General features: G+C 43.5%; 1 protein-coding gene across 2 annotated transcripts in view; it reads left to right on the forward strand.

The window, feature by feature from the left end:
- astn2 (astrotactin 2) overlaps positions 1-26,898 on the forward strand; it is a 269,562-nt gene that overhangs the window by 181,369 nt on the left and 61,295 nt on the right. For both annotated transcript variants that reach the window (XM_030341421.1, XM_030341422.1), the window contains 4 exons: positions 525-713; positions 24,452-24,576; positions 25,764-25,868; positions 26,103-26,282. In XM_030341421.1, the coding sequence (XP_030197281.1) occupies positions 525-713; positions 24,452-24,576; positions 25,764-25,868; positions 26,103-26,282 (599 nt within the window). The remainder of the gene's footprint in view (positions 1-524; positions 714-24,451; positions 24,577-25,763; positions 25,869-26,102; positions 26,283-26,898) is intronic.

The following is a 26,898-nucleotide window of genomic DNA, read 5'->3' on the forward strand; positions in this document are numbered from 1 at the left end:
AGGGTTTGAATAGATTAACCGTTGGGATTGTTGAGTTACAGCTGAACGGTTCTGGGTTTGAACCCCAATGTCAGCAGATCTTTGGCATCCTTGAGCAAGACGCCCTAACTCCTTCTTGCTCGTTGGTTAATTCTTAAATAATGAATGCATTAATTGATGAGTTAGTTTTGTATTAAAGTGCCTGGAACTAAATAGGAAATATGCAGTTCATGTTATGAACACAAATTGTGTTTCTTCAACCAATTATGAAAAATATCTGTATTTTTATATTATTTATAATATTAATGATGAAACATTTTATTGATAACGCGATTATGCAAGCCCTCAAAGACATTTGACGTTATGAGATGCAAAACACAGGAGTCAAAACAAACAAACCAGCCAAACATCCCCCAAAAAGTCACATGTGGCCCCCCTTTTGACACATTTGATCGTTTTCTGCTCCCGTGTCCAAATTTGTACATTTTAACCTCGGGTTGCGTTGCGTGTGCGTCACCTTGACAGATCCGCCGTGTCCTCCTCAGGTGTGTGCAGGAGTACAAGCTGGCGACAGACGGCCGCTCCTGCCTCCTGCAGTCTGACAACTGTGAGGGCTCCAAGTGTGTGAGACAGGACGTCCGCTTCAACGACACGCTGTTTGGCGAGATGCTGCACGGCTACAACAACAAGAGCCAGGAAGTCAACTTGGGCCAGATATTCCAAATGACCTTCAGGTAATTAGTGGACATGTGTGTGTGTGTGGGAGAGGGGTGGTGTGTGTGAGTGTGTGAGTGTGCGCGTGCGCGCGCCGGAAGAATGACCAAATGCTAATCAGGTGTGAGTGCATACTAGCGTTTGCATGCTCGCACACAAGTATGTGCACACACTCATACACAATGCACATGCACAAATACATACACACACACAAACACTTGCGCACACATGCACACACCTAGTCGTAACCAGGTACTACTCTTTGATGGCAAGTGTGATTAAATCTGTGCATGGAGAGTAGAGACGCAGAGAGATACCCCGACTAAGATGGTCTGACACCTTGCTATCTGAACGATCGCTTGACCTCTGTAGCATGGCAGCACAGCGCTTGACTCTGTACACAGCCCCAGATCCACACACGACCACGCACAGAATACAAATCCACATGCATGCCATGAAATGTAATTACTAGAACTACTAACATTACTGTGTTAACCAATAATTGGTATACATTTTAGAGATATAATAGTATATATTTAAGGTATTATTGGGATCACACAGAGGCATACTACACTAATATCAAATGCTTACGAAGATAATGTAGTAGAATATACCCAAAAACAAAACAAAACGTTTCCAAAGAGTCCGTCTGCCCGGTCTGAAATGGTTAGGCTGAGCCTGTTCTACAGACCGGCCTTGATAATCCTCAATGCGCCCTCGGCCAGAGCTGGGAGGCACGGGGGGCAGCAGGGTTCTTAAGGAGCAAACTGCGGTCAGAGATGAGGTTACAGACGCTCATTTAATGCATGACTGGGTCCTGGAGAAGGAGGCCGTGTGGCTTTTGGACCGTCGCCAAAGATGTGTACTTGATGTGGTTGTAAACAAAGTCAAATACGGGCACATTTTGCGCGTAATTGTGCACGATGTTGTTAGTGCTATTCATCACTTGTTTTGGAACTGAATGGACAAGGATGATTAGGAGGAATAATTGTGTGCTTTTTTGGATGCCCTGAACACTTGAGAGTGGATAGAATAGCATAGCATGAGCCAATTGTCCTCTTTGAAATAAATATATGTGTGAATGTATGTGTGTATATGTCTACATATCTACATCAGCTATATCAAGTTGTAGACTAAGTTCAAGTGTTTTATTGTCTGATGCACAGAACAATACAGAATCAGACTGGGCACTGAAATTATTTTGACAAGTCAGTGGCCACTGCCTTTTTAGGGCACAATATTCAACAAAATACAAACAAATGCTGGACAAAAATAAAATACACGTATAGATAATTAGTATATGCTACACATGAACCTCGTAAGATGGCACAATTAGATTGGTTCGCTATCTCAGGATATTGGGATATATCCCATGATTGAGATCTCAAACTCGGGATATTGTAGTGTTTCAATCCATTGACTTCTGTTTTAGACTGGTTTCTCCGGCCAGATGAATTTCACAATACCATTGAAGACATGGAAAAATACGAATTTAACAAGTGTTTGGGGAAATTTTGCCTGTCAGCGAGGAAGCACGACGGGGGATAGCTCGTTTGTTATTGAGTCTGACGTAATGGAGAACGAAGGTCGAGGGGGCTATTCCCCACCATTCACATCGCCCTTGGCGAATCATTTTAAAATATATTATAGAAATCAATAGTTACTGTAATCCTGCAATATTACTGGAAAAAATAAACAAAATTGAATTATGTACAAATTAAAATTTTGTGGATCAATTGATATAAAATATATCTCTTAAGTAGTTGTTATTAAATGCAGTTGCAAATTCATCAGAGTCAGAGCTCCATGCTTAAGATCCGTCAACCCACAGATCGGGACAGTTTTATGGGCAACAAGAAACCAGTTGCACCAAAACGATATATGTAAATATGATTTTTTTTCCCCCACTATCAACAAGATTCGGTCAGCACTATTCAGAATAAACTGGAGCTTATGCATATCCCTGCTGGGGTTTTCTGTAAAACGGGAATGAAGTAGCACAGGCTGAAGGAGATTAAGGCATGGGCGAACATCTGGGCGTCAGGGGAACGATAGAGCCAGGCTGAGCTCTGAGATGTTTTATTAAATAGTCAAATTAAATCTTCCAAAGTCATGAAAACGCAGGGGGGGGGGGGGGGGGGTCAAGCAAGGCACCCATATTAGTGAGTCAGATGTTGAGGTAGATTAATTGAAGCAATTATACAAAGACAAAAAACGAAATAGTATAACCCAACAAGGATGAAAACTTTTTTCATGGTACAGAATACCATTCCACCCAAGCCGTTATCTCCCCCATGCAGGTGATGTGGTTTTGCCTTAGCTGGGCGCTCTGGGCTGTTTGTTATGTACAGCCAGGTGTCATCAGCATAACACCCAAATGGCAGCCCTGGTTGCACTGATGATAAGACCGGGGATACACGTTTTATCCATAGAGTCTTACCCCTCTGAGCGAATACAGATCAGTGTGGAGCAGCTAGGGGATGGTGTTGCTCAAGTATTCTTAGGGATAGGGCTGAGGACATTGGGGAGATATCAGAACCCAGAACGTTTCTAGGAGTCAACACCCCTGGTCACAAAACAGGGTGACCGAGCACAGATGGTTTATTTATCATCGATGTTTCCTGCCCAATCTGAAGATCTGAGGAATAATGTCCTTTTCATGAACCAGAATAGGAAAAAAAAGTAGATTCATTTCAGTTTATAATCGTTCAGCAATATTCAGGTTCAACCTTATTTTAAAGTCTAAGTGCACCTCCTGTTTAAGAGTTATAGGGAGGAGGTTGACATGGTTACGACCCAGGCCAACGTGGTGATACTTTTCAAAGCTAGTACTGACGTTTTGTCTGCACTTTGTAATGAGCAATGTGGTATATTAATTATACACGGTGGCGTTATACAGTACGTGTTACATGTATCCTAAAAGTTGAAGCCTATCTCAGACACGGCCATCAATGTCAACCGCTGCCGGGACGGAGCGCCACACATCCTCACACAACTCGCCCTCAGTCTCCTTTGTCTTGACGTCGAATGCCTCGGAAAAAAGGCCCTTCGACGTCTGGGAAGAACCCGATAAATACGCCTTTTTTCTCTAAATGATGGTGTACCTCCTGGAACAAAATGGCATATTATTCTACCTTGAAGGTCATATACGACATATTAACAAATTCAACTTATTACAATAAATGTTTGGGGTTAAGTAGTCATTTAAACATATCTGCATTTCATGTCTGATATTCAGCATATCTGATGTGCAGTCAATTGTTAACACTATGTTGATACAGGTTTTTGCCCGTGTTGCTAAGCCGTTGAGAGGAACTCTACAATAACATTGTATTAAATTGTCAAGTATGGTCTTCATCATAATATAAGTGTTTATGCATTTCCCGCTGACTACAGCTGATAAGTAGTTCCTTATCTAAATCCTCTCAAAAGTGTACAAAGCCATTCTTACTTGGCTCGATATACACTCGACTGTTGATCAAATGAGAAAAATTAAGTGTCGTGCTGAGTGTTAGTTTTAATTTCCAGCAATGAGAATGTATTCTAATACTCAAGTATATCGCTCCACTCCACGGCTCATATCTCAGCTGCTGTTTTTATTACGCTACGTCTCAGAGGGAGCGTCACAGGAACTGACTGTCCTCTTTTGAGAGAGAGAGAGAGAGAGAGAGAGAGAGAGAGAGAGAGAGAGAGAGAGAGAGAGAGAGAGAGAGAGAGAGAGAGAGAGAGAGAGAGAGAGAGAGAGAGAGAGAGAGAGAGAGAACGAATGTGTGGGAGAGAGGGTAGAGCAGGAGAGAGACCCAGGGCGAGTTAAAGAGAAAGAGGGAGGGAGGGAAAGAGAAGAGTGGATGGGTGGTGAGTTGGGAGAGAGAGAGAGAGAGAGAGAGAGAGAGAGAGAGAGAGAGAGAGAGAGAGAGAGAGAGAGAGATGCACATGACTCTGTGGAACTGCAGCACGGAGGCTCTGCAGCAAGCCTTCACTGAAGGTGCTTATCTGGCCATATGTCAGCGTGCAGGAGCCAGTGTGCATTGGAGCACGTGCAGAAGCATGCGTACATGAGAGAGTGATAAAAAAGAGAAGAGGAGGACAGATTAAAAAGAGAGGGTGATGAAAGCTGACGTATATGCATGTGTATGTGCATTGAAGTGTGTCAGTGTGATAGTTTGTGTGTGTTTCTAAGCATGTGCATGCATTAGTGGGTGCATGTTTGAGTATCAAAGTGTGTGTGTGTGTGTGTGTGTGTGTGTGTGTGTGTGTGTGTGTGTGTGTGTGTGTGTGTGTGTGTGTGTGTGTGTGTGTGTGTGTGTGTGTGTGTGTGTGTGTGTGTGTGTGTGTGTGAGTGAGTGAGTGTTCCCGCATATGCCACCATTAATAATGATCAATGCTGCCTACACTATGGATGCTGTGGTCATCAAAGAGCAATAACGAGAGAGTCTGTCAGGGATCTATTGCCTCTGCCTTCCTCCAGCTCTGTCTCCCTGCGTTCTCTCACATCCATCCATCCATGCGCCAACGTGTATCCGTGAACCCACACACTCTTAAACATGCCTGAAAAGGCATTTAAAAAACGTTTTGAGTCGAGGCGTTCGTCTCTCAGTCGTTCCGTTCAGTCGCTCTGTCTCAGATCTTGAGCACAATGGGAGTTCCTCCCCGTTCCCCAGTGCCTCAGCATTGACACGTCGGCAGATATGATTTATTGGTTGGTGTTCAAAAATGAAACGGCAGTGCGTTTATAGATTTTTAGTAGGACTATCTGTTATATTCTTTTTGGTAAAAAAAAGAAGCAGATTTGACAGTGAGTGAATGTATCCCGTGGACGATAGTATTAAACGCTAAGATAAAGTGTATGGGCTGTGATTAGTTTTTTTGTTTAATGGTATCTTGTTGTTGGATTGTTTGAGATATTGTTTTCTTACAGTAATCAGTTCTAAATCTCGCATGCTTATCGCTACGCCGTTTTCCCTTTTATCCAATTTCACAACACAAGAAGTGCTTATGTCCCGTTACTATCAAAGGTATCAGAACTCCTGTGAGTGGGAAAGCATTTTCTACAATACTGTTTGTTTTTTGTTGTCGTGCAACAATTTGTTTTTGTCCATTGCCACACAGACAAAGCGATGACGTGCACAATCATGCACGCACGTATGTGCGCGCCCGCACCCACACACACACGTGCAGGCACACACACACGCAGGCACTCAAGGAGGCATGCATGCAATCACTCCAAGTAGCAATGCTTGGGGAGTGGTAGAAGACATAAGTGTTTGTGTGTGTGTGTGTGTGTGTGTGTGTGTGTGTGTGTGTGTGTGTGTGTGTGTGAGTGTGAGAGGGCATCCTGGCAGAGTGATGAATGCCATCCATCAGACCTGAAGAGCACATTCCTGGCCTTGTCAGTTGAACCATCCCACACATACACACACACAGAAACAAAATACATACACACACAAACACACACACAATACAATGTATTCACCTGCAAACATAATACACGTACATACACACACAACACAAAATATTCACCTGAAAGCACGATCAACGTACATACCGAACAAAATACACACACAATGAAAATGCACACACACTCAATACATGTACACACAAAATCCAAGATAAATAGACACAAACACAACACAAAATGTACACGCCCACACACATACTATACACTTACCCACAGGTACACACTACACACACAATGCACACAATTCACACACAAACCCACACACCATTTTACTAGCAACATTATGGGATGTGTTTCAAGTTTTCTTATAAAGGCTTGCAATCAATCAGCCTGTAGCCGCTCCCTACGAAGGCCCATTAGTCTCAATAATAGCAAACGCACAAAACAACACCAAGCACCAGGCATGTCCCAAGCACCGACAAAAACAAATAACCTGGTTTGTGCTTCAAAATAACAAAATAAAAATCTATATGTTATATTCATTTCCTTATTCCAATTTTTAAGGAAGAAATGCTGAATATAAAGGGGTGAATGTTATATTTATATTGAGACTAAGTTGAATCCATACAATAACTTGTGCAAAACCAATATCCTTAGTGTTTGTGTGTGCACATTAACTGCAAGGTTGGCCACCAGAGACCGAAGCAAAATGATGATGGGTCAATTGAAATACTAACACTCAAGGATAGTGTTAATTTACAGATGGTTCATGAACTTATTTGAGGGGGTGACATTGTAACTCCAGGTATTGGAAATCCTAATGCTGGCTGCACACTACAGGATAAGTACCCCCCCCGATTCTTTGCCCGATTTCCCACTTCTCACTCTGGTAAGCAATTCAGCATTTATTTTTCTACACATTAACCTGTAGTGTGGGGTAGGTTAAGGTTTTTACAGATCGTGGCCTCACAGAATATAAAGCGCAAATATTAGCCGTGTCCATGACTACTACCACCCTCTTCTAATTTTTCGTGTACAATTTTCCGAAAAGAAGACTGCAAAATCTAGAACAACTAGTTCCCCCTGTATGTCGTCCACCATGTTGGTTTACACTCAAGTCATGCTTTGCTCGTGAGAGATTGGCTAAATCGGAACTGGTTTGGTGTTGAATGGAATCGGTTAGTGGAAGGTATGCTGTATGGTCAAAATCGTAGGGTGTGTGGTCTCCGATGTTTTCTAAATGAGAAAAATCCTCTTTTGTGCAACCAGCATAACAGACCTCCTTCAATGCGGCCTTCAAATTTCTGAATTACTTCTCTTTCTTTTTATGAGATGATAACTTTGTTCTCTCCTGTTTTGACCCTTGTCAAAACAGGTCCCTTTATCTTTTATAAAGATTATAAAAGATAAAGGGACAATACCATGGGCATCAGTTTGGTTTGAAATGTGCTGGGGACGCTTTCGTTGGAGTGCATTTTCAGAAGTGGTAAAGACAATGAGGATGCACTTTTTTTTTTCTCTTTAGTGCAGGTAATAAAAGGTTCTGAATGACGGCATGTTCTCAATTCACAACACGAATCCATTCAATCTAGATCAGGCATTCTGACCAAAACTGACCAGCACTCCCTACCACAATTATTCCAGAATTCAAGCAAAGCAAGAATGACCAAAAGTCACTTTGTGTCAACAAGAGACCGACTCAGATGACTCCACTATTGTCCTCTCCATAATACCCAGCGCTGTATGAACGCAAACCATTTATAAGGCTACTTGGTGGCTATGGCTAACATAAATTGCAAGAGTTAAAATAGCCGACAACTGTAGTGCAAAAAACACAGAAAACCTCACCACAGCACCAGCAAATCTTAAGCAATAAATATCACGTCACACCTATATTTATGTGGCAGTGGTCTGCAGATGCATCCCTTGGTGTAGCCTACCACATCCATTTAGTTCAACAGGTTATCGCTCTGATACTGTCCATGGTACTAGCAACCCTGGTCTGGTGCTTTTTAGGTTTGTATTCAGGCTAAAATGACTTGATTGTCTGATGCCTCATCATTGCAACCCAGCCAAAGAGTATTGGTATTAATATCATTCATTGTCCATGCCGGGCTGTCAGCTCTCAGAAAATATCTCCAAAACTATGGTGCCGCAGAGGGAGGAAATTTTTTTTGTGGATTTCTTGGCATCTGTGTCAAGAATTATATTTGCTATGAACTTTTTCTTTTTCTAAAGTGGTGGGTACAAAATTTAACTTGACGAAAACTGGTTGGTACTCGTCCATAACGAAATCGACGCGTAGGGACAATATTCAATATTGTACAAAAAAAAAAGGAACACAGTCAGTAGCAGTTGTAAAATATTCTCAATTTACTATTTTAAATTTAATTTTTAAATAGTGCCCCACACTATTAATTGAGTCATTTGTAAGGTGTCCAAGCTAACACTTTATCTTAAACACACACATTCACAGTGCTGTGGACACCGGGAGCAGTGGCAACACATATAAGCCTAATGAGTCTTCAGAATGCTAATACAGAATATACCTACTTATCTAGGAAGCAAATCTTGCAACCCAAGGTTAATCACCCAGGAAGTTCTTTCTTAACCAAAGAACCATCTTTGTGTCTGGGGTGTGAGTGTGTGTGGGAGGCTCATGAGACCCTCCTGATCTTGCAAGTTTCTCAATTAATAACTGCCCAACCTGTCGTGAACTCAAACACCCTCCACCTGCCTCTGATTGGTCCGTCCTCTTCTGGAAGGTTAATCGTTGGTTTCGATGAGTGCGAGGCCATACGAAACGTTGAGGAACTGATAATTGAACTTGGCCAGGTGTGTGGTGTGTGGTGCTCTCTCTCGAAAAATAAAATACTGGCTAACTTTACTCTAAGAGACCAGCAAGATAGGAACAAAAACAGATCTGTTATGTCTTTGCTCAGCCTGAGTGCTACATGGAAAGTGTCTCGGGGCAGGTGTGAAGGTGCATTCATTGAGGGACGCACAAAGACATTTATATTTATATTGAATACATATGTAATGCGATTTATATTCAAATCAAACAGCACCCCCGGATTGTACTTTTAATAATCAAATGCATATATTCGCTGTCACATTTGTGTCGCATAGGAGGCCTTCCTCGAATGGAGCAGCTGGTGGTAAGTAGCAGGAGTCTGACCATCGGACTCAGAATCAAGATGTATTGAAGCTCGAGTTGTCCTTCTTTTACAATCTACGTCTTCCTTCATGCTGTCTATTGGCACCTAGTTTGTCATTGTTCCACAATTGAATCAGGGTGTTTAATGCCAATGGCATTGGCCCATCAGGGGCTCATCAGAGGGATGCCGGTAGACAGTATGGATCAGGCCTAAAGGTAGAGTGTGGAGCCTGTTAAAAGGTTTTTGTGCACCCTCTTATAGTGCTGTCGGTCTCTGTCTCCGACGGAGGCACAGAGACACACTTAGCGAACTTGACAAGGAACAAGATAAAAAAAAAAAAAAAGTGAAGTGAGGTTATTTCCCAAAAGCCTCTCTATTTCCCCACCGCTGTCACTGCTCTGGATGGGAGGTAGGTCACGTGCATTCTGTGATTGCCACAACAGTGTGTGTGTGTCTCTCTCTGTGTATGCATCTTTGTGCGTATGTGTGCCTGAGTATCTTTTTCTGTGTGTGTATTTGGATCTGTGTGCTTGTGTGTGATCAATGCTGAGTCAGAGGCACAGAGGCCCCCCGTGCTAAATCACAATGCACCACAGAGCCGCACCAAACAGACCTAATGTCACCCCACGTCAGAGAGAAGCACTGAGCCAACTGTCTGACTACCTGCTGTCTGGCTGCAAAGAGTAGAGCAGGGGGGAGACCGCGAGAGAGAGAGAGAGAGAGAGAGAGGAGTTGGAAGAGGTGAAAGTACCGAGAGAGAGATATATAGATATATAGTGTGACAGAGAAGGGGAAGGACATTGGACACTGAAATCTAAAATACAAAATGGATCAAAACAGTTGAACAAAAGTGGGAGTTTCGAAAATTGTTCAAATAACAGATGAGCAGCGACCTCACCCAGCCAACCTCCCTCACCCAAAGAGAGCACACAAAAAGGTGCAGAGGCTTCAGCCGATGAGGAAAAATCTAGCTCATGTTGCAATTTTCAGCTCTGCCTATCTTTGTGTGTGTGTGTGTGTGTGTGTGTGTGTGTGTGTGTGTGTGTGTGTGTGTGTGTGTGTGTGTGTGTGTGTGTGTGTGTGTGTGTGTGTGTGTGTGTGTGTGTGTGTGTGTGTGTATGTATGTGCTTATCTTTGTATGTGTGTGTGTGTGCCCGTGCGTGGTGTGTGGGAGTGTGTGTGTGTGTGGGTCCGTCAGCGGATTAACCTTTCTGGACTGCAGAGTGGGCAAAGATGACCCATCTTTTGACAAGTGCCCTCACCCCTACAGCAGGGGGCCCTATCCTGCCTTTCTGTTGGGACAGACCCCCAGAGCAGGGCAGATGTAAGGGCCCCTCCATGCCACTGTGACATAATTGAAGTCATGCTTTACTTCTTCACTTTAATTTGAGTTGTCAAGGGCTATTGTGTGCTGGTGAACGTGAAGCATAGAAGTGGATTTCATTTTTTCCCACAAGGAATGAATCGGGACTGCCACTATAATCAAAGCGAGGTGCTAAATATAAACTCTAATAAACAGACCGCTTCAGCGCAATTAACTTCCCACATCCGTCAGATGATTACATTAAATGAAAACCCAAAGCACAGTGCACCGTCTGCACATACCATCACAACAGAGATTCAGAGATTGAATAGTATCTGGCAGGAGCCACCCTCTTCATTTAATCACATATTCCCCCGCTTACTTTTAACTATAAAGTTACCGCACTGCAAGCCATCGCATTTGATGATGGATTGGAGACACGTGATGAGAACCCAGGAGAGACTATAGTCCATTGTATACAAGTTGTACTTTAAGTCTAGCCAGCAGTCAAATCGACCTAAATTAAACAGCGTTTCGGTCGATTTAAAAGTGTGTTTACCACGTCAGTTTTGGGGTCTATTTATCTCTTAAATGCATAATGGATTGATCACCGAGTCCATTGAGATGTTCCGGGAATAATGTATGGGGAGTCTATTTCCCCCCGTTTCAGCGAGGTTAAGGATCCCCCAGAGCCACTGTGGATAAATGTCTGTGTGTTTGTAATTAACTTAACTGCCGTTGAGCTCCCCTGATAAAAAAATATACGCCAGTTCCACGAGAAGCCTCTAAATTGGAAAGACTGGAAACAGGCGAAAGAGCACTGATATAAATTGCGTGCACCATAAATAAGGCACTCTCAGCCTTCTGTGCCTCACAGCAGCAACACACTGGGGGCGGATACTAAAGTCTAGTAGGCGGTTTGGGTCCGAGACTCCCGCCCACAAGTTCCTAGGTTCGATCCCCAACACGCGCAGTCTATACCTGTGCTGTAGGCTTCCTTCAGAAAGGTGCCCAAACATGTACCTATTCATTAATTATGTGTCTGAAAGATGGCTCACTGTAAATTGCTTTGGATTAAAGCTTCTTTTTTTTTATGATGCTGATTTACGATGATATCCATCCAAACTGTTCGCTTCACCTGCCCTCTCACTGTTGCTGAAGGCGGCTGGATGTCGGCTATACAGCCTCAGGCCAATCTCAAGCAGATAGGTTTGATTTATTATGAATTACAGTGATGAACGGCAGAGTGGATGGGCGCTGTAATTTGTATGGCTTTTCTAACCTCCATTTTTAATATTTCAACATGACATCCTCATTTTGAAACATCACTTCCTCACTTTACATCTGTTCTCTTCCTCTAATATATGTAGGCTTTTCTACAAAACTGTTAATAATTTTCAATAATTCCGGATTGCGAATTGGAAAGCCCGGGCTTGATAAATACTTTTACCGTCCATCTAGCTATATATTTATCATTGCTATGAATTTATTTTTACATAAATATACATTTTCCAACCGATACCCAGGACTTTCTTCCTCATTACAGCCTGAAAGCTTTACTGCCATGAAAAGGAATGACTGCAAAATTAATTAAGATACCACTTTTGGGATACATTTTCCTCGCTTTGCATTCAGGTTGTGCCGTCGCTTTTAAATTTTCCGTCAATTACATCATATCACATCCAGTCATGGCATCCGAGATGACACCAGCGCATTAAAAGTGGCAAGTGCCCATGTCAGTCGTAGCACTACAATGATATCATTTGGAAGGAAAAAAGCCGTTGGCTGTCTGGCTTGCGATAGCAGAAAGGACAGTCAGGTTCCGAGCGTTGGCATGAGCACTGCATGGACTCCCGGCACATACCGATGTGTGTCAGCCTGTCCGACGTCAGGCCTGTGCCTTGCTAGGAAACAGGCGGGAACGTATCAAACAGGCCCGTACCGGTAGTCATGGGGATCTAGGGGCTGTGGAGCTGAGCAGTGGAAAGCGACAATATTGGGTTTTATAATGTTACGGTTATCTTTTGCATTCTACTTCACATTTTTCCTCGCTCTTCCCCCTTCAGTCATACTTTTCAAATTGTGTTGCTAGTTGTCGACACTAAAGAGTGTGCTAAAGAGATGAGTTGTACTCACAGAATAAACCCTTGAATGAAAAGCTACTAAAGAATTTAACGTTGTTTCGGTTCATGAGACTCAAGATTCACTTGTTCGGAGTTCACCTTGACTCTGCATAGCCTCCCCCCTCATCCCGCTTACGCACTTATTGTATGTTGTATGTCCTGGCACTACACAACTAGTACTCGTAGCCTTTTATCCTAGCTATATTTGTTGTACAGATGGAATGGGTTAACCTAGCAATTGTTAGAACTTGGCACTTGTTCTTTGAACATCCTTAATGTACCGACAGCGATATATTGTTATTTTTCTTTCTTTTGACATGTGAACTTATTGTAAGTTGCTTTTGGATAAAAGCGTCTGCTAAATGCCCTAAATGTTCACATAAACACTATATTTAGTCTTAAATCTACCGAACTGAAAACGATCTACAGGCAGTAAATTGTATGGTACAAATATAGGACAGGATATAGCGTTGAGATGGTGTTTGTCTCTCCGTCTCCGTCGAGAGGGTCTGGGTTCACTCCCTTATGGATCCTTAAGCAAGGTGACCAGTCCTAACCTGCTCCTTAATGACCCATCGGAGGTGTTTGGTTTAACGACAACCTGGTGTTATCTTCAAACAGGGAATAGTCTTGGTCTTTTAAGGTCTTATGTTTTCCATATGCATTCCAACCTGACAGTGAGATCTTCTTGGTCTTTAATTTTTCATTATCCCCATGGGCTCAATCGGTTCAGGCTCATAGTAGTGACGTATTTGCCAACCTTTTCCTCTGCCATAACAAGGGTACTGTTCATTGCCTCCCGAAGGAATTCTTTTTTTATTTTAATTGGCCTCAGCCTGGCCTATAAATCAAAGGGGAACTATAATGTAAGATGAATAGTAGGTCCGTTGATTGGTCCTCCTCTTTGGACCAAGTTGTTTCTTGTTCATTCTTTCAAGGTGTCATTTGACCTTTTTCCCCGCTTCGTGGACTATGACTTGACTCTCATTCAACTCATTCTATTAAAGTCTGATGGTGGATTACTCGTAGCTTGATAATGCCGGACGAATTGTAAACAGCAATTAGTCTGGAATATCTCGTTCCTTTTTGATTGGATAGGCCTACAACCAGTCACAGCAACGAAACGGGTGACACAGCACTGAGCAGGGCCAGTTGGTCAATTCAACTTTTACCTAATTCTGTCGGAAGTACGGCTTAGACATCTTTCCTTAACAAAAGCTTTGAAGGGGACATATTATACCACCAGTTGTGAGTGTGATTAGCCTTACAAGCCGTTTCAAAAATCGGCCCCATATGACATCACTAGTGGGCGTGTCCCCTTTAAGGGCAGTCGTTTGGACTTCTTTAAGTTGAAATATACCGCCTGGTTCGTTTAATACAGCCTTGATGGCGGATCGTCAGACCGTTCTACATCTGTGGCAGCCTTCCTTGTTGTTGTTGTTGTCCTCTGCACCGTCATCATACTTATCCCGCCTCATATTATATAACAGTTGTGATTGGTGGGTCTATCTTGTACCGGGCAGAGTTTTGTTTTTATGGGAGGGGAGCCAGACCTAATCTGCAGAGCAAACAAAACATGCGATTGCGAGATTCATCTGGTTCAGAATCTAGATTACTTAATTAGTTTCTAATTGGATAATTGGGGCTTTTGGACTTCCCAGGCTTGATACAAGCTGAAATCTGTGTACGATTTATGAGTCTGCTAACAGCCCATTATAGTTCCATTTATTTTTTGTATCACTGCTGATACTTATTGGAATCAATGCTTGATTGTCTGTATTAAAGCTCCAAACAATAGAAGGGGGCAGACATGGGGGACTCGAGTCACATGACTTGACTCGAGTCAGACTCGAGTCGCAAATTTGAGGACTTGAGACTTGCTTGACTAACACTGATAAAAGACTCGAGTTGACTTTGACTTGGTCTTCATGACTTGAGACTTGACTTAGACTTGAGACAGATGACTCGAAATGACTTTTTTAAAGTTAGATTAAATGTTGGATATGGGATTTACGATACGCCAGCCGATTTTAAAAATACGCAACTCAAATGGTCCTACCCCCTCTCGTTCAACGCTGACTCTGACTCCACCCATTCCAAGAACATGGACGCGCAATCACGCAAGAGCGCGAACACAGATGCGCGAGAGTGAGCCAGGCTAGCTAGGTTGGAGTTTAGGGTTGTCTTCTAGTGCTAGGTCCAAATGTTGATTAGCTAGTTAGCTAGCTCCAGTAGCTACCGCAGGATAACAACAAACAGAAGCTTGCTCTGGGTCACGAGCTTTGAGTACGTGCACGTGCACGAAGTGGTCACTCGCGGGGAGCGGGGGAGGGGGAGTGCAGTAAGATTTTCATGTCAGTAGGCTACTTCTAACTCAGTGGCTGTAAGTGGGTTATAATAATGATTTCAAGTCATTTTCAAGTAAAATTACACCGTGAGAGCCAGAGCGTCAGACTGGGCTGTTCTCAGCATACCGCAAAAAAATTAAGAGGGTTCAAGTTCCAGTCCCCAAATTCAGTTGAACCACTACCTGGACATTTGTGATGGACAGAGCTGCCTTCAGTTTTGGGCCTATTCACATAATGGTTTTGGAATGTTTTGAATAGTTTGAGTTATTGTTAATGTTAAGACATTTTTATTGTTAATGTTGAAATAAAACTCAACTTATAAACCACTCACTCTACCGATTTTTAAATGTGGAAACTGGGTTAGATGATCAGATTTTTGTATGACTTGACTTGTGACTTGCTTGACCTGAGCAATGACTTGACTTATGACTTGCTTGATTCTCACCGCAGTGACTTGGGACTTGCTTGAGACTTGAAGGTTATGACTTGAGACTTGCTTGTGACTTGCTCATGAGTGACTTACCCCCACCTCTGGAAGGGGGTGTCCGGAGGAAAGTTTCCGCCGGCAGTTACAAGAGTGCAAACTAGAGAGCAAGACGGATGGACAAATTGATTGCTTTATGCTTCAATGATCGTTTCCAATTTTTGCCGTCCACAATATCTGCAATTCACACTAACAACACTTTGTAAAAATCCACTCCAAAGGCGAATACTGTTCGTTGACAGGTCCAGCTCATTCGTCGCTAATCAATGACGGGCATGAGAAGATGCCACCATCTGGGTCGTCAGATTGTCAATCGGAAGCAGACCGCCACTGCAATAAAAATCATAATGAAAGATGTGAGTGTGGACCGTAAACAGATCTGATTGGTTTTCCTCGTCCAAAACGTCTCAGTTTCTCTCGCGCTGTGCTCCACTAACTCCTTAATCCTTCATGCAAGAGTCTTGTTTCCCTCTTTCACCAAGGTGATAAAGTGGAGTGGTTTGTCTAAACGACACTCAGGCGTGTGTGTGTGTGGATGTGGGTGTGTGCGTGTTGGCGTGTGTGTGTGTGCTTTCGACGTGCGTGCGTGTGTGTGTGCGTCCGTGTATCTGGGAGTTAAGGGAGGGAGGGGCCACGCTGCTCCTTTTCAATAATTATAATGACTTAAGTTGACAGGCTCCCCTCTCATCCAGCATTAGTTTAAACAGCAGATATTACTCTGGCTATTAAAGTGCATTTCATGCAACTTGATCAACCTCCAGCCGCAGCATGGGGTAATGGCTGGTTGGCAGTTGGGGTATGCTTTTCATAACTCCAACTTGCTTAAAAAGCAGCTGAAAAGAAAAGGGACGCAGTGGGATACAGGCTCGAATATAAAGCATGTATAGATTGGCAGTAAGGTACCATGAAAATAGATTTGGGTACCTCTGATTGAATTCCGTAATTGTTATCATTTTGTGAAGTTAATTTGGTGTATATACCCAAACCCTAGTCTGCAAAAGAAGAAAGTAATATATTGTTATCGAGGTTTGTACTCTGTGTAATTACCTTGCATAACAATTCAATATTTCTGTATTTTACCATATAATGTGTCCATCTATAACCTATTAATTGTTAAAATATTACATTTCTCCATACACTTTTTTGAAGAGAATATATCCATAGCAGGCATGACGAGCTCTGAAAGGCGGCTGATTGGACGAAGGACCAAAAGCCCTGATTCTCCCGTTGACCTATCAGCTTGCCATTCTCAAACATTTACCCGAGTGAATAATCCAGACAGCCCCTGTAATGCTGATGTTGGATGGCTGGCTCTGGGAGCTTTCTTACAGTGGGGACAGGCAGCAACACACACAAACTCACACACATACAAAGTTACACACACACACACACACACACACACACACACAAACACACACACACAAAATGTTGCCTTTTGTTCGGCTGTTTCGAAGTACGGGGTAATTATTCCGTTCATGGCAAAATCAGGATGTCATGACAACTGAAAGCTTAACAAAAGCCTGTACTATATTTTGAATTGCTTCCATGGGTTTTTTCTGAAATTTCTGTCCCTTTCTATCAAGAGGAGGGAACTGTGGGGCGAGATGAGTGTTCATGTACACACACACACACACTGAATTAACGTCACTGATTTGCACCGTGTGGATTTGTATGATGTCTTATTTTTCCCCGAACTGTGATATATGGGGATGGACTTTGCTAACATCAACATGCAGCATAATCCTCGCCCACGCCTGTTGTTACATGACAACCTCCTGACTGGTTACTTAGAGAGAGAGAGAGAGAGAGAGAGAGAGAGAGAGAGAGAGAGAGAGAGAGAGAGAGAGAGAGAGAGAGAGAGAGAGAGAGAGAGAGAGAGAGAGAGAGAGAGAGAGAGAGAGAGAGAGAGAGAGAGAGAGAGAGGGGGGCACAGGACTCTCAGTGGAACATTTATACAGAAGAGGCTAATTCTCTCTGACCATGATCTGTAATGCACATAAAAAATGCATGGGATAGTATAAGGGTGAATATGTGTGTCTATGTTTGTCTGTCTGTCTGTCTGGGTGACATTAAGAACCCACTTTGTTACTCAAGTTATTTTAGAAAAACACAAATCTAAACATTTTGTTGCCAATACCAGCAACAATAGGGAGCATGGCCAAAGCGATGGCTGACTTGAGTCCTGCGGTCGGGAGTTGGTTATCCTGGAACCTGTTGGATAGGCCCGAAGAACACACATTTCACGCTAACTGAACTGCATTTACCCAAGTCTGGGCTGAAGAGCATCTGCTACCGTTCCACATGTACACCCAATAAAACAAGATATAAAACTTTGGGAACATGAAACAGGAAAAACAGTACCACTGTCTCGGTTAAACCACACGGTGACAGGGGACTGTTTATTTTCGCTGTGTTCTGCAAAGTTCAGTAGACTTAACAGAAACAGTTTTTTCTTCCTCCGAGCAATCTAGGCTTGATTCCCGTAGTCTGTATTTCAACAACGCACGAAGGATGAAACGCAGTGGAAAACACCATGGTGCCAGCTGACCCCTTTTTCTGGGTTCCAACTCTTTTTGTTGTGTCTTTGTACCCTAAACCTTAGTTATGCTTCCTCCCAACACAATCAGGCACACAGAGAAGTTGATCCTTCGAATCTTTTGATCTCTGATCTCATGCGTCGAGAGATGGTGATCAGAGAGACCCCATGCTGGGAGGCCCCTGAGGAGTGTGGGGGGGGAGAACTGGGGGATTAAGTGTTTTATTTCAGCAACTCGGTGGACTCTTGTTCTGAGAGCTACACAGCCGATCCAGACATTGGTTTACATAACGCAGTGGGATGATGAGATAAGCACACATAGGGAAAAAAAAAGAAGCTCAACACCTACACAGGTGCGTGAACACGCTGCGAGGCGGGGAGCAAGGACACAGGTGCAAAGCAAGGCGCGCTGGCAGATGTACACACACGGTAGGGCCGCGTTCCAATACTTTCCTCACGTCCCCCGATGGAGACTAGCGGTAGCCGTTAGCGGTCGAGCGATGAGGGAGAGGCGCCATGTGGAACTCGCGACAGCTGAGGCGCGTCGCCGTCATTAAAGGACCCAGACTAGACCTCCGGTTGAACCGCGAACCGTTCATTAGATTCAACGTTAATACTCACACTCCCTGCCTCCCATAACTAATAATGCAAAGCGCCGTGCGGTATGTTATTAAAAAGTTTCAATATTTAAATGTTGAGTGCTTGGATTCTGGAAAGGAATCAGAAGTGAAACCGACACGCACAGCCGAGTCGATATCATAACAATTGAATATAATTAACCGTTTTGTTGACTAATAAGATTCTGGATATCATGGGGAAACAAGTCGCATACTAAGTCTTAGTGTGTGTGTGTGTGCGCGCGAGTTCACTTTATTATGCTAATGTCGCTTTCTGCATACAGCACACGACACTGAGCTCTCAGAAGCCCGAGGTGAAGGAAGCAACGAGACACTTTGCGTGTGAACATCAGGCGGTAGAGGTGTGAGTGTAGGATTAACAGAAACACATTTTAAACCGTTGTGTAGCTGTTAACAAAAAAAACAACACAAAAAGCTTTGTCACAGAAGAGTGTTTATCCCAGGAAACTAGCTGTGATTTAGTTTTTTGGGTGTGATGTGTAAGGGGGTGAAAACGGATGTTAATTTTTCGGGGGTGGTTATTTGTAGTCATGTGGTGTTTTGTCACAACTCACAAGTAACTGATTCTCTTTGTTGCTCTGCTATTGGATACATCACACCTTGCTGGATCGAGGCGTTGATGTCACGTTCTTCGCTTCCGGCTTAGCTTCCTGATTTGGTATGGGCGGCTTGTAGGGGAGAAAGTGAAAGTCTAACTTCTAAAACTGACGTGTGGGCTTAGCAACTCATAATCAGGGGATGTGGATCCCTCAAACATGGGTTCAAGGGTACGTGTGTTGAGCGGTTGATTTTTCAGTGTTGAAGCCTCGCTAGTTTAACAATTACGACCAATACAAAATAAACGATAAAGACTGGAGTGGCTGAATGGTTTATCTTTCAATAGTAAATTATTTTTTGGTTCAATTTTAATAGACTTTTGGCATTGAACTTTGTAAAGGGGTAGGCAAGAGTAGGATTTGCTAGGCTTGTTAATGACAAAACTGAATTGACTGGTTGAAAAACCTAATGAAGATAATGTGTTTTCAAAGTTTAAGTTTTTCTTGGGTTTTTCACGCTTGTGTAAGTGTGCGTTCACGTGTACGTGTGTGTACGCACACGTGTGTACATAGTGTGTACGTTATGGGGTGTACCTCAGGATGTCCTTTTGCACAGATAAAGAGTGGCCTCTACTGGTGAAGATGGTTACTGCTTCTTCTTTCTCTAACCCTTTCTACCCTTTAATATTCAGAATGATCGGATGGGGAATAAATGAATATTTGAATATAATGTATCTGTTATGACAGTACCCCTTTGAGTGTCTAAATTGAACACTACTTCATGAAATGTGCCATCTAGTTTAAAAATCAAGGAAGTCATGCAGTCTCTCGACACAACCAAAGTACAAAGACACGTATTCATGCATTGGGACCAGAACTAACATTCATATGAGCTGACAGACAGATTAAAAGAACAAGTCCTCACTGCTATTGTTATTAATAATATTATTATTAGAAAGATTATTATCACCACCAAAACAGGTTTGGTCTGGGAAAATCTTTTTTTTTTGGTTATTGTTGGATAAAGGCATTGAAGTCCACATTTAAAAAGGGGAAAAAAACGCTGTAATGCTGATTTTATTCAGTTTGGTTGTTTTCGGGTCAATACTTGAGGAGCAGAGTGGTGTGTGTGTGTAGCCAGATGAGAGCTCAGTCATTCTACTAGTAGAAATAAGCACATGAAGACATCACTTGTATCCCTCTCAAGGCCTTGATATTCCTCCACTAAACCATCCGCTGCTACACATTGATACGGTGAACATGCACTGGCAATGCACCTGCTTTGAAATGTCCATTTTGGAAACATTTGAATTTTAATTAATAGAATCATTGATGGTTGTCAGAATCGTCAAACCTGTGTGTGTGTGTGTGTGTGTGTGTGTGTGTGTGTGTGTGTGTGTGTGTGTGTGTGTGTGTGTGTGTGTGTGTGTATGTGTGTGTGTGTGTGTGTGTGTGTGTGTGTGTGTGTGTGTGTGTGTGCGCGCGCGCGTGTGTGTGTGTATAACTGAACACCCTTGTATATGTGCTATAGCATGTGTGAATGCAAAATGATGTGTGTGTGTGTGTGTGTGTGAGTGTGTTCATGCAAGTCTCTGTTGATCTTTATTAACGGAGAGAGAGGGAGAGAGAGAGGGGGGGAGGGAGAGAGAGAGAGCGCTCCAGCCAGGTGCAGTTACTGTTCAAACATGTCCCCGTCCGTCCCCCCCTCCGCCGCTGCAGAGGTACCTCAGCGTGTGTTTGCCTCTGCACTGTCGGCTGTTGCCCTCAGCTCCCCTTTGCTCCCCCTTTGCTCATTCAGATTTCATTTAACAACAGTCCCCCAAAACCCCCCCGCCCCTCCCCTCCCCCCCATCCCTATCTTTTTAATGAACACACAGGGGTACTGAATGAAACATCAGTAAACACACACACGGCTGTTTAGAGGCTAGACCCCGTCCTCCTGGGGTGATGAGCGGAATACATGATGGTGTGGTGGCGGGCGCATGTGTCGGGGGCCAGTGTGCCCGCGCTTTGGAACAAAACCCTGCCGATCCCAGGAGGAGTGACATAATGGGGTATGTGGATGACTGGAAGCGGAGCAGCAAATCGAAACAGGATTGACAAGGAGAGAAGGGGGAGGGGGGTGAACTCAGTCGAACCTCAGTGGTTTCGTCTGTGCAGTCATGGCAGTCGTAAAGGTTTTCGGAAAAAAAACCCGGACGCACGGAGTTCCGTAGATGAAAGTGCGTTTGGGCGTTGTCAGAATAAACGTCACCTTCGCTGAAACTAGGGTGTGTGGCCAATTGAAAGCAACCACTCTGAGGAAGAAAGGCAGGAGCTGACTTTCTGTAGGTTACAGAGAACCCCCCCCCCCCCCCCCACACACTTATCAACTTTATTCATTTCAGTCAAAAATAAGCCAGAAATGTTCACCAAACACTTTATGAGACCCTAACTGAAGTGGGTTTTTCAGGGATTTCACTACCCTTTCAAATTTCCTTTCACTTATGCACTTTACTTTATGGATCCCGGCTACTCGCCCGATACCCCTGTGTGCATTGTCGGTTTTATGCAGAGCTGGTAGCTATACTAGATGTTGATACCGACTGACTAAAATACGCTGCTGTGAATCTCCTGAATATAAAGATCTGAATGCAGGGCTATACAATGGATCAAATGTATTTTTCCCATCGGATCAATGACTTTACCCATCTTACTCACCCAACGTTCCTTCCTTTCAAACTAATTTTCAAATGCAATAATAAACACATTATTCTCCATCTGAAAACTTTAATGGTAGAAGGTGTGATATGTTCAGACGTTATCTTCCCTTTATCTGGTCTTTCGATACATGCATGGGACCAAAACAGGCCTAGTCCTCCTGTGAGCGAACCACTCGATGATAAAGAATAACTACCCAATGCCTTCATTAACATTCTTCAAGCGGCCTTTACTTGTGCCTCGTCTTCACGACGTCTAATAAAGAGAGAGAAGTTACGGACGGCATTCCAACTGCTTAATTACCGTTTTAAGGCCATTACAGTAAACACGTCCTGCACTTATCAGGTTTTAACCTTCACACGGAGGAAGTCACGCCGACGGTTTCACGAGCGAACTTCGTAAAGGCAATTTCCTTTCTCTCTTTCTTTTCTTTCCTTTATTCAGTTTTCTTCCCCCCCCCCCCCCCCCCCCCCTCCGTAAGCCGGGATAAGCCTTAAAAAACAAATCAAGGACGTAAACAAAGTAAATTACAAAAGGAAGTAGCTCCAAGCGTTAGTGGGTTGGTTGTCAAGGACGAAGTGGCGTCCATGTAGGGGTTTGGGAAGTCCATTACGAAAGCCGTGTGTTGGCTATAGCGGAGGCTGCGCGGGTGCAAAGCCGGCTGATCTAATTTGGCAATCAATAAGTTTCTGAGAGTATGGGCAGTGGTAATCTTTTTTACTGCACCTCCACCCCTCCTCGCCTCTCTCTCTCCCTCTCTATCGCACACTCTGGCACTCTCCCTCCCCCTCTCTCTCTCTCTCTCTCTCTCTCTCGTCCCTTCATCCCCCCATGTCCTTGATTCAGTCCATCCATCCCTCCACTGTAACAGTACGGCCGAAATAGCTTCTAATGCCTTCTGTGTTGAGGACGATAAGGGCGAGAGAGAGAGAGCAGGGCAGAGAGAGAGAGAGAGAGAGAGAGAGAGAGAGAAAGGGATAGAGAACTGCACAGAAAAGGAGAGAAAGGGAGATTAGAGGAAAAGGTGAGAAGAGAGCCAGAGGGAGAGAGAAAGGGAGATTACAGGAAGCGGTTAGGAGATGGAGGATGAAGAATTGATATGGAGAGAGTAGTCACCTCTGCTCTGTTTATGTGGCACAAGGTCTGTGCTCACAGAGTCTCCCATAAAAGAGGATTATGGGAAATATATTTGCTCGCTCTCCACTGGGCTCCCAGAATGCACCGGCACCACAGGCCTCAACGTGAAATGAAGCACATTACGGAAGCACGCCTTAGGGTTAAAATATGATGCAATTAAGAGCGCGATGTGGTATTCAAATTGGCCGTTTACAGTGCCAGCACTCTGAAAGAGTATATTAAAATGCATGCACTTGAGCACACAGAGCAACTGCAAAAAGAATACGATTAGTTAAACAGTTATGCTAAGAGACTGCCTTTGAGTTTCACAGAAACTCATTTGAGTCCACTATGTGAGTCTCTCAGTTTGACTATTTTAATCTCCTGGGTACTCCAGCGTTTCCACTTTTTCTATTCGTCTCCTCTCCGTCTCTCTCTCAGTCTCTCTCTGTCTCTCAATCACATTTTATTCCTTGCTCTGTTGCAACCGCTAATCTTTCTCCAACAGAAAGAGAAAAATAAAGCGAGGGAGACAAAGATTCCAGGGGGCTTGGACTTATCTCCACTGGCAGTAGTTCTTCATGTCCCACATCTGGGGGACACTACTGGTTCTTTTAAAGAGTGGCCAAGCATCAGACACACAGCCATGCACACACTTTGTGCATGCACACAAACACACACATGTACACACAGACATACACACACAGACATACACACGTGTCATGCACACACAAATAGAAACTCATACACACGCACGCAAACACACATCACACACACATATGCACTAAAACATTAACAACCACAGGCACGCACATGTACATGACCACACACTCACACGCACGCGTTCTGCAACTGCTACCCAAACTTTGTATCCTGAAGGGAACCCGGATTCGGTGAATTATCGTGACAATTACGTTTGTGGAAAATAATCGCATGACCAAATATTGACTAAACAAATCTCACACAAATTGAAATTGAATATTACACAAAGCAGGCATCATTTTGCCTTCTAATGAAACAAAAAGGATTTCCCTAATATGTCCCTAATATATATTGAGCAAATGCAACGGGAAAATAACAAAATGAGGGGTTTATAGTTTTGGCAGAGATTTCTGGCAGTGATTTGATCCTCTAATCTTCATGCAGTCATTTTCAAACGACTGCCTCACTTCTTTCCTTCCCTTAGCATTTAGCTGAGCCAAAAAGTGACTTACAGTGAATTTCAGTGAAATGTCTTCAACAAGCAGGTTGGGCTGAGACATTTCTTGCTCAAGGACGCTGCCGCCCACAGGTAGTCAGGGATTGATCTCCCAACAACCAGAAGTCTTAGAACCGTGTTTCAAACACCTCAGCCACTCTCCACTATCAACCATGCCCCTTCATGTCTCTCTCTCTCTCTCCTCTTTTTGTTTCCATAGGGACAACAACTTCATCAAAGACTTCCCCCAGCTCGCCGACGGCCTCATGGTCATTCCTCTACCAGTGGAGGAGCAGTGTAGGGGCGTCCTGTCCGAGCCTCTGCCCAACTTACAGCTGCTCACAGGTGAGCAGTGGGTGCACTTGTAGTGGGTCTCGGACATCGTTGTTCGCGGCGAGATGGTTAAGTATGTTTGAGACAGATCAATGAAAAGGCAGGAGAGAAGGTTTTGGTAGTGCTAAGGATGGCCTCCTTCCTCTCTAACAGCAGGAAGGAGCCGCAGACCACAAATCCTCTCCCCATACAGCCCCCTTGTGGGGTACACTATTAAGTACGTAATGAATACGAAAACCACATACATATATATATATTCAGCCTAGTCTAGTGCTTTAATTACTATGCTGACAATTTCTTTTTTTTTTTCTTTCCCTGAATTTCACTGAACCAGAATTGGTTCCTCCATATATCAAACACAATCAATAGATAAACTGTGCCGGTATTATAGTATAGTTACGTAAACAAAGAAAAGGTTTATGTGGCCATCATTTAAGCAGTAGAGAAATTGCGAACATCATCCATTCAGGAGTGCTTTCACTCTGGGTGGAGACCATTTTCTTCCGAGAGCTGTATACCTATATGTCTCCAGACCTATATATACAGAATGATGAAAGAGATGTATTCATATATATATGCAGCGTCTACACCTGGTGCCGAAACTAGATTTCCCATGGCTTTAGCTCACTTGCTGATCTATTGTGGGCATCATCGCTGAAGCATTTCAATCCGGTAATTTGTGAAATTCAAGGCGCTAGGGCTCTCACAGAGCACCAGACCAAGGTTATTCACAACCTTATATATATTGCAGACATTTTGTCATCCAAAACGACGTATTGTGAAAGAAGTTAATGTCATTGAGGAGCAGTTAGGGGTTAAGGCATCTTGTTCAAGGATGACTACAGGCTAGGCTGTGGATGCTGGGGATCAAACCCAGTACCTTTCTGCTAGGAGTCCTACCTAGCCATTTCATTATCCTGTACATTAACCATGTATTTCTGATCGAAAGCTACAACCCACAGATACAGCATAACATACACAGGGTATCTAAAAAGCTGAGTACACAAACGTAAAAAATATGTGTTACAATACTTACAAAATAAATACAAAAAGGAAAAGCAATCAAATCAAAGTTTGTTAAAAAGGTCAAGACAAAATGTTTTTGCAATGTTTCCCAACTTTTTGCCTTCTGTATTTGATGTTGGGTTTTGGGGTATTTGGGTTGGTTTTCCTGATGTGTTCCCTTGGTTCTCTCGCAGGCGACGCCCAGTTCAACGAAGCCATGGGCTATCCCATGATGCAGCAGTGGCGGGTTCGCAGCAACCTCTACAGAGTCAAGCTCAGCTCGATCACCTTGTCTGCAGGTACAGCACTTCTACAGTGTATCTGCTGTGTTTTATGTTTAGTGATATCTGTGTATAAGTGTACTTTTTCATATATGGATATCTCACATACAAGATTTGATATGCTAGTGTCAAATTATTTCTCATTCTTGCTTGTGTACGTTGTAAATTATTCTCAAAATCCAAATGCTTTCCTCACCCTGTTCTCCTCCTCTTCCTCCTCCTCCTCCTCCTCCATCTCCCCCGGGGAGCCAGGCTTCTCCAAGGTGCTGAAGACCCTGTCGGCAGAGAGCTCGCGGGAGGAGCTGCTGGCCTTCCTGCAGCAGTACGGCAGCCACTACGTCTCCGAGGCGCTGTACGGCTCCGAGCTCAGCTGCAACATCTACTTCCCCAGCAAGAAGGCCCAGCAGCAGCTCTGGCTGCAGTACCAGAAAGGTAAGGCCCGAGAGCCAGTTGAACAAGGGCCGATCCCCACACAGAGGTGTCGTATTTAGGGGAGATCGGAGGGGGTAAAATGGCTCCCGTTTCAGCCCAAGGGGGTTGATGCTTAGCCTTTTTTACGAGCCATTCCAAATGGACCAGTTTCTTACATCCCAAGAGGCTGGGTTGCCCCCCACATGTATGAGGGATGGATCAAAGCACTGACACGCCCACTTGTGATTAGGGATCGACCGATATATCGGCCGGCCGATATTATCGGCCGATATTCGCGTTTTTTACGTGTATCGGTATCGGCCGATACGCGGCCGATTTTCGCCGATATTTTTTTCGCCAATTTTTTTTATTATTTTTTTTTACTTGTTCTGTTCTGTTTTTACTATTTGTTAAATATAGTTTTTTATATTGAAGTTCAATAAATGTTCCTTTTTTTTAATTGAGACTTGTAACATTTGTTATCAGTGTAATTGTTATGATTGAGGGAGCAAAAAAAAAAAAAAAAAAAAAAAAAGTAGTATCGGCTCTAAATATCGGTATCGGCGTACCGGCTAAGGCTGATGAAAAAATATCGGTATCGTATCGGCCCTAGAAAATCCGTATCGGTCGATCCCTA

Source organism: Gadus morhua, chromosome 19 (genome assembly GCF_902167405.1).
Source record: "Gadus morhua chromosome 19, gadMor3.0, whole genome shotgun sequence".
NCBI lineage: Eukaryota > Metazoa > Chordata > Actinopteri > Gadiformes > Gadidae > Gadus > Gadus morhua.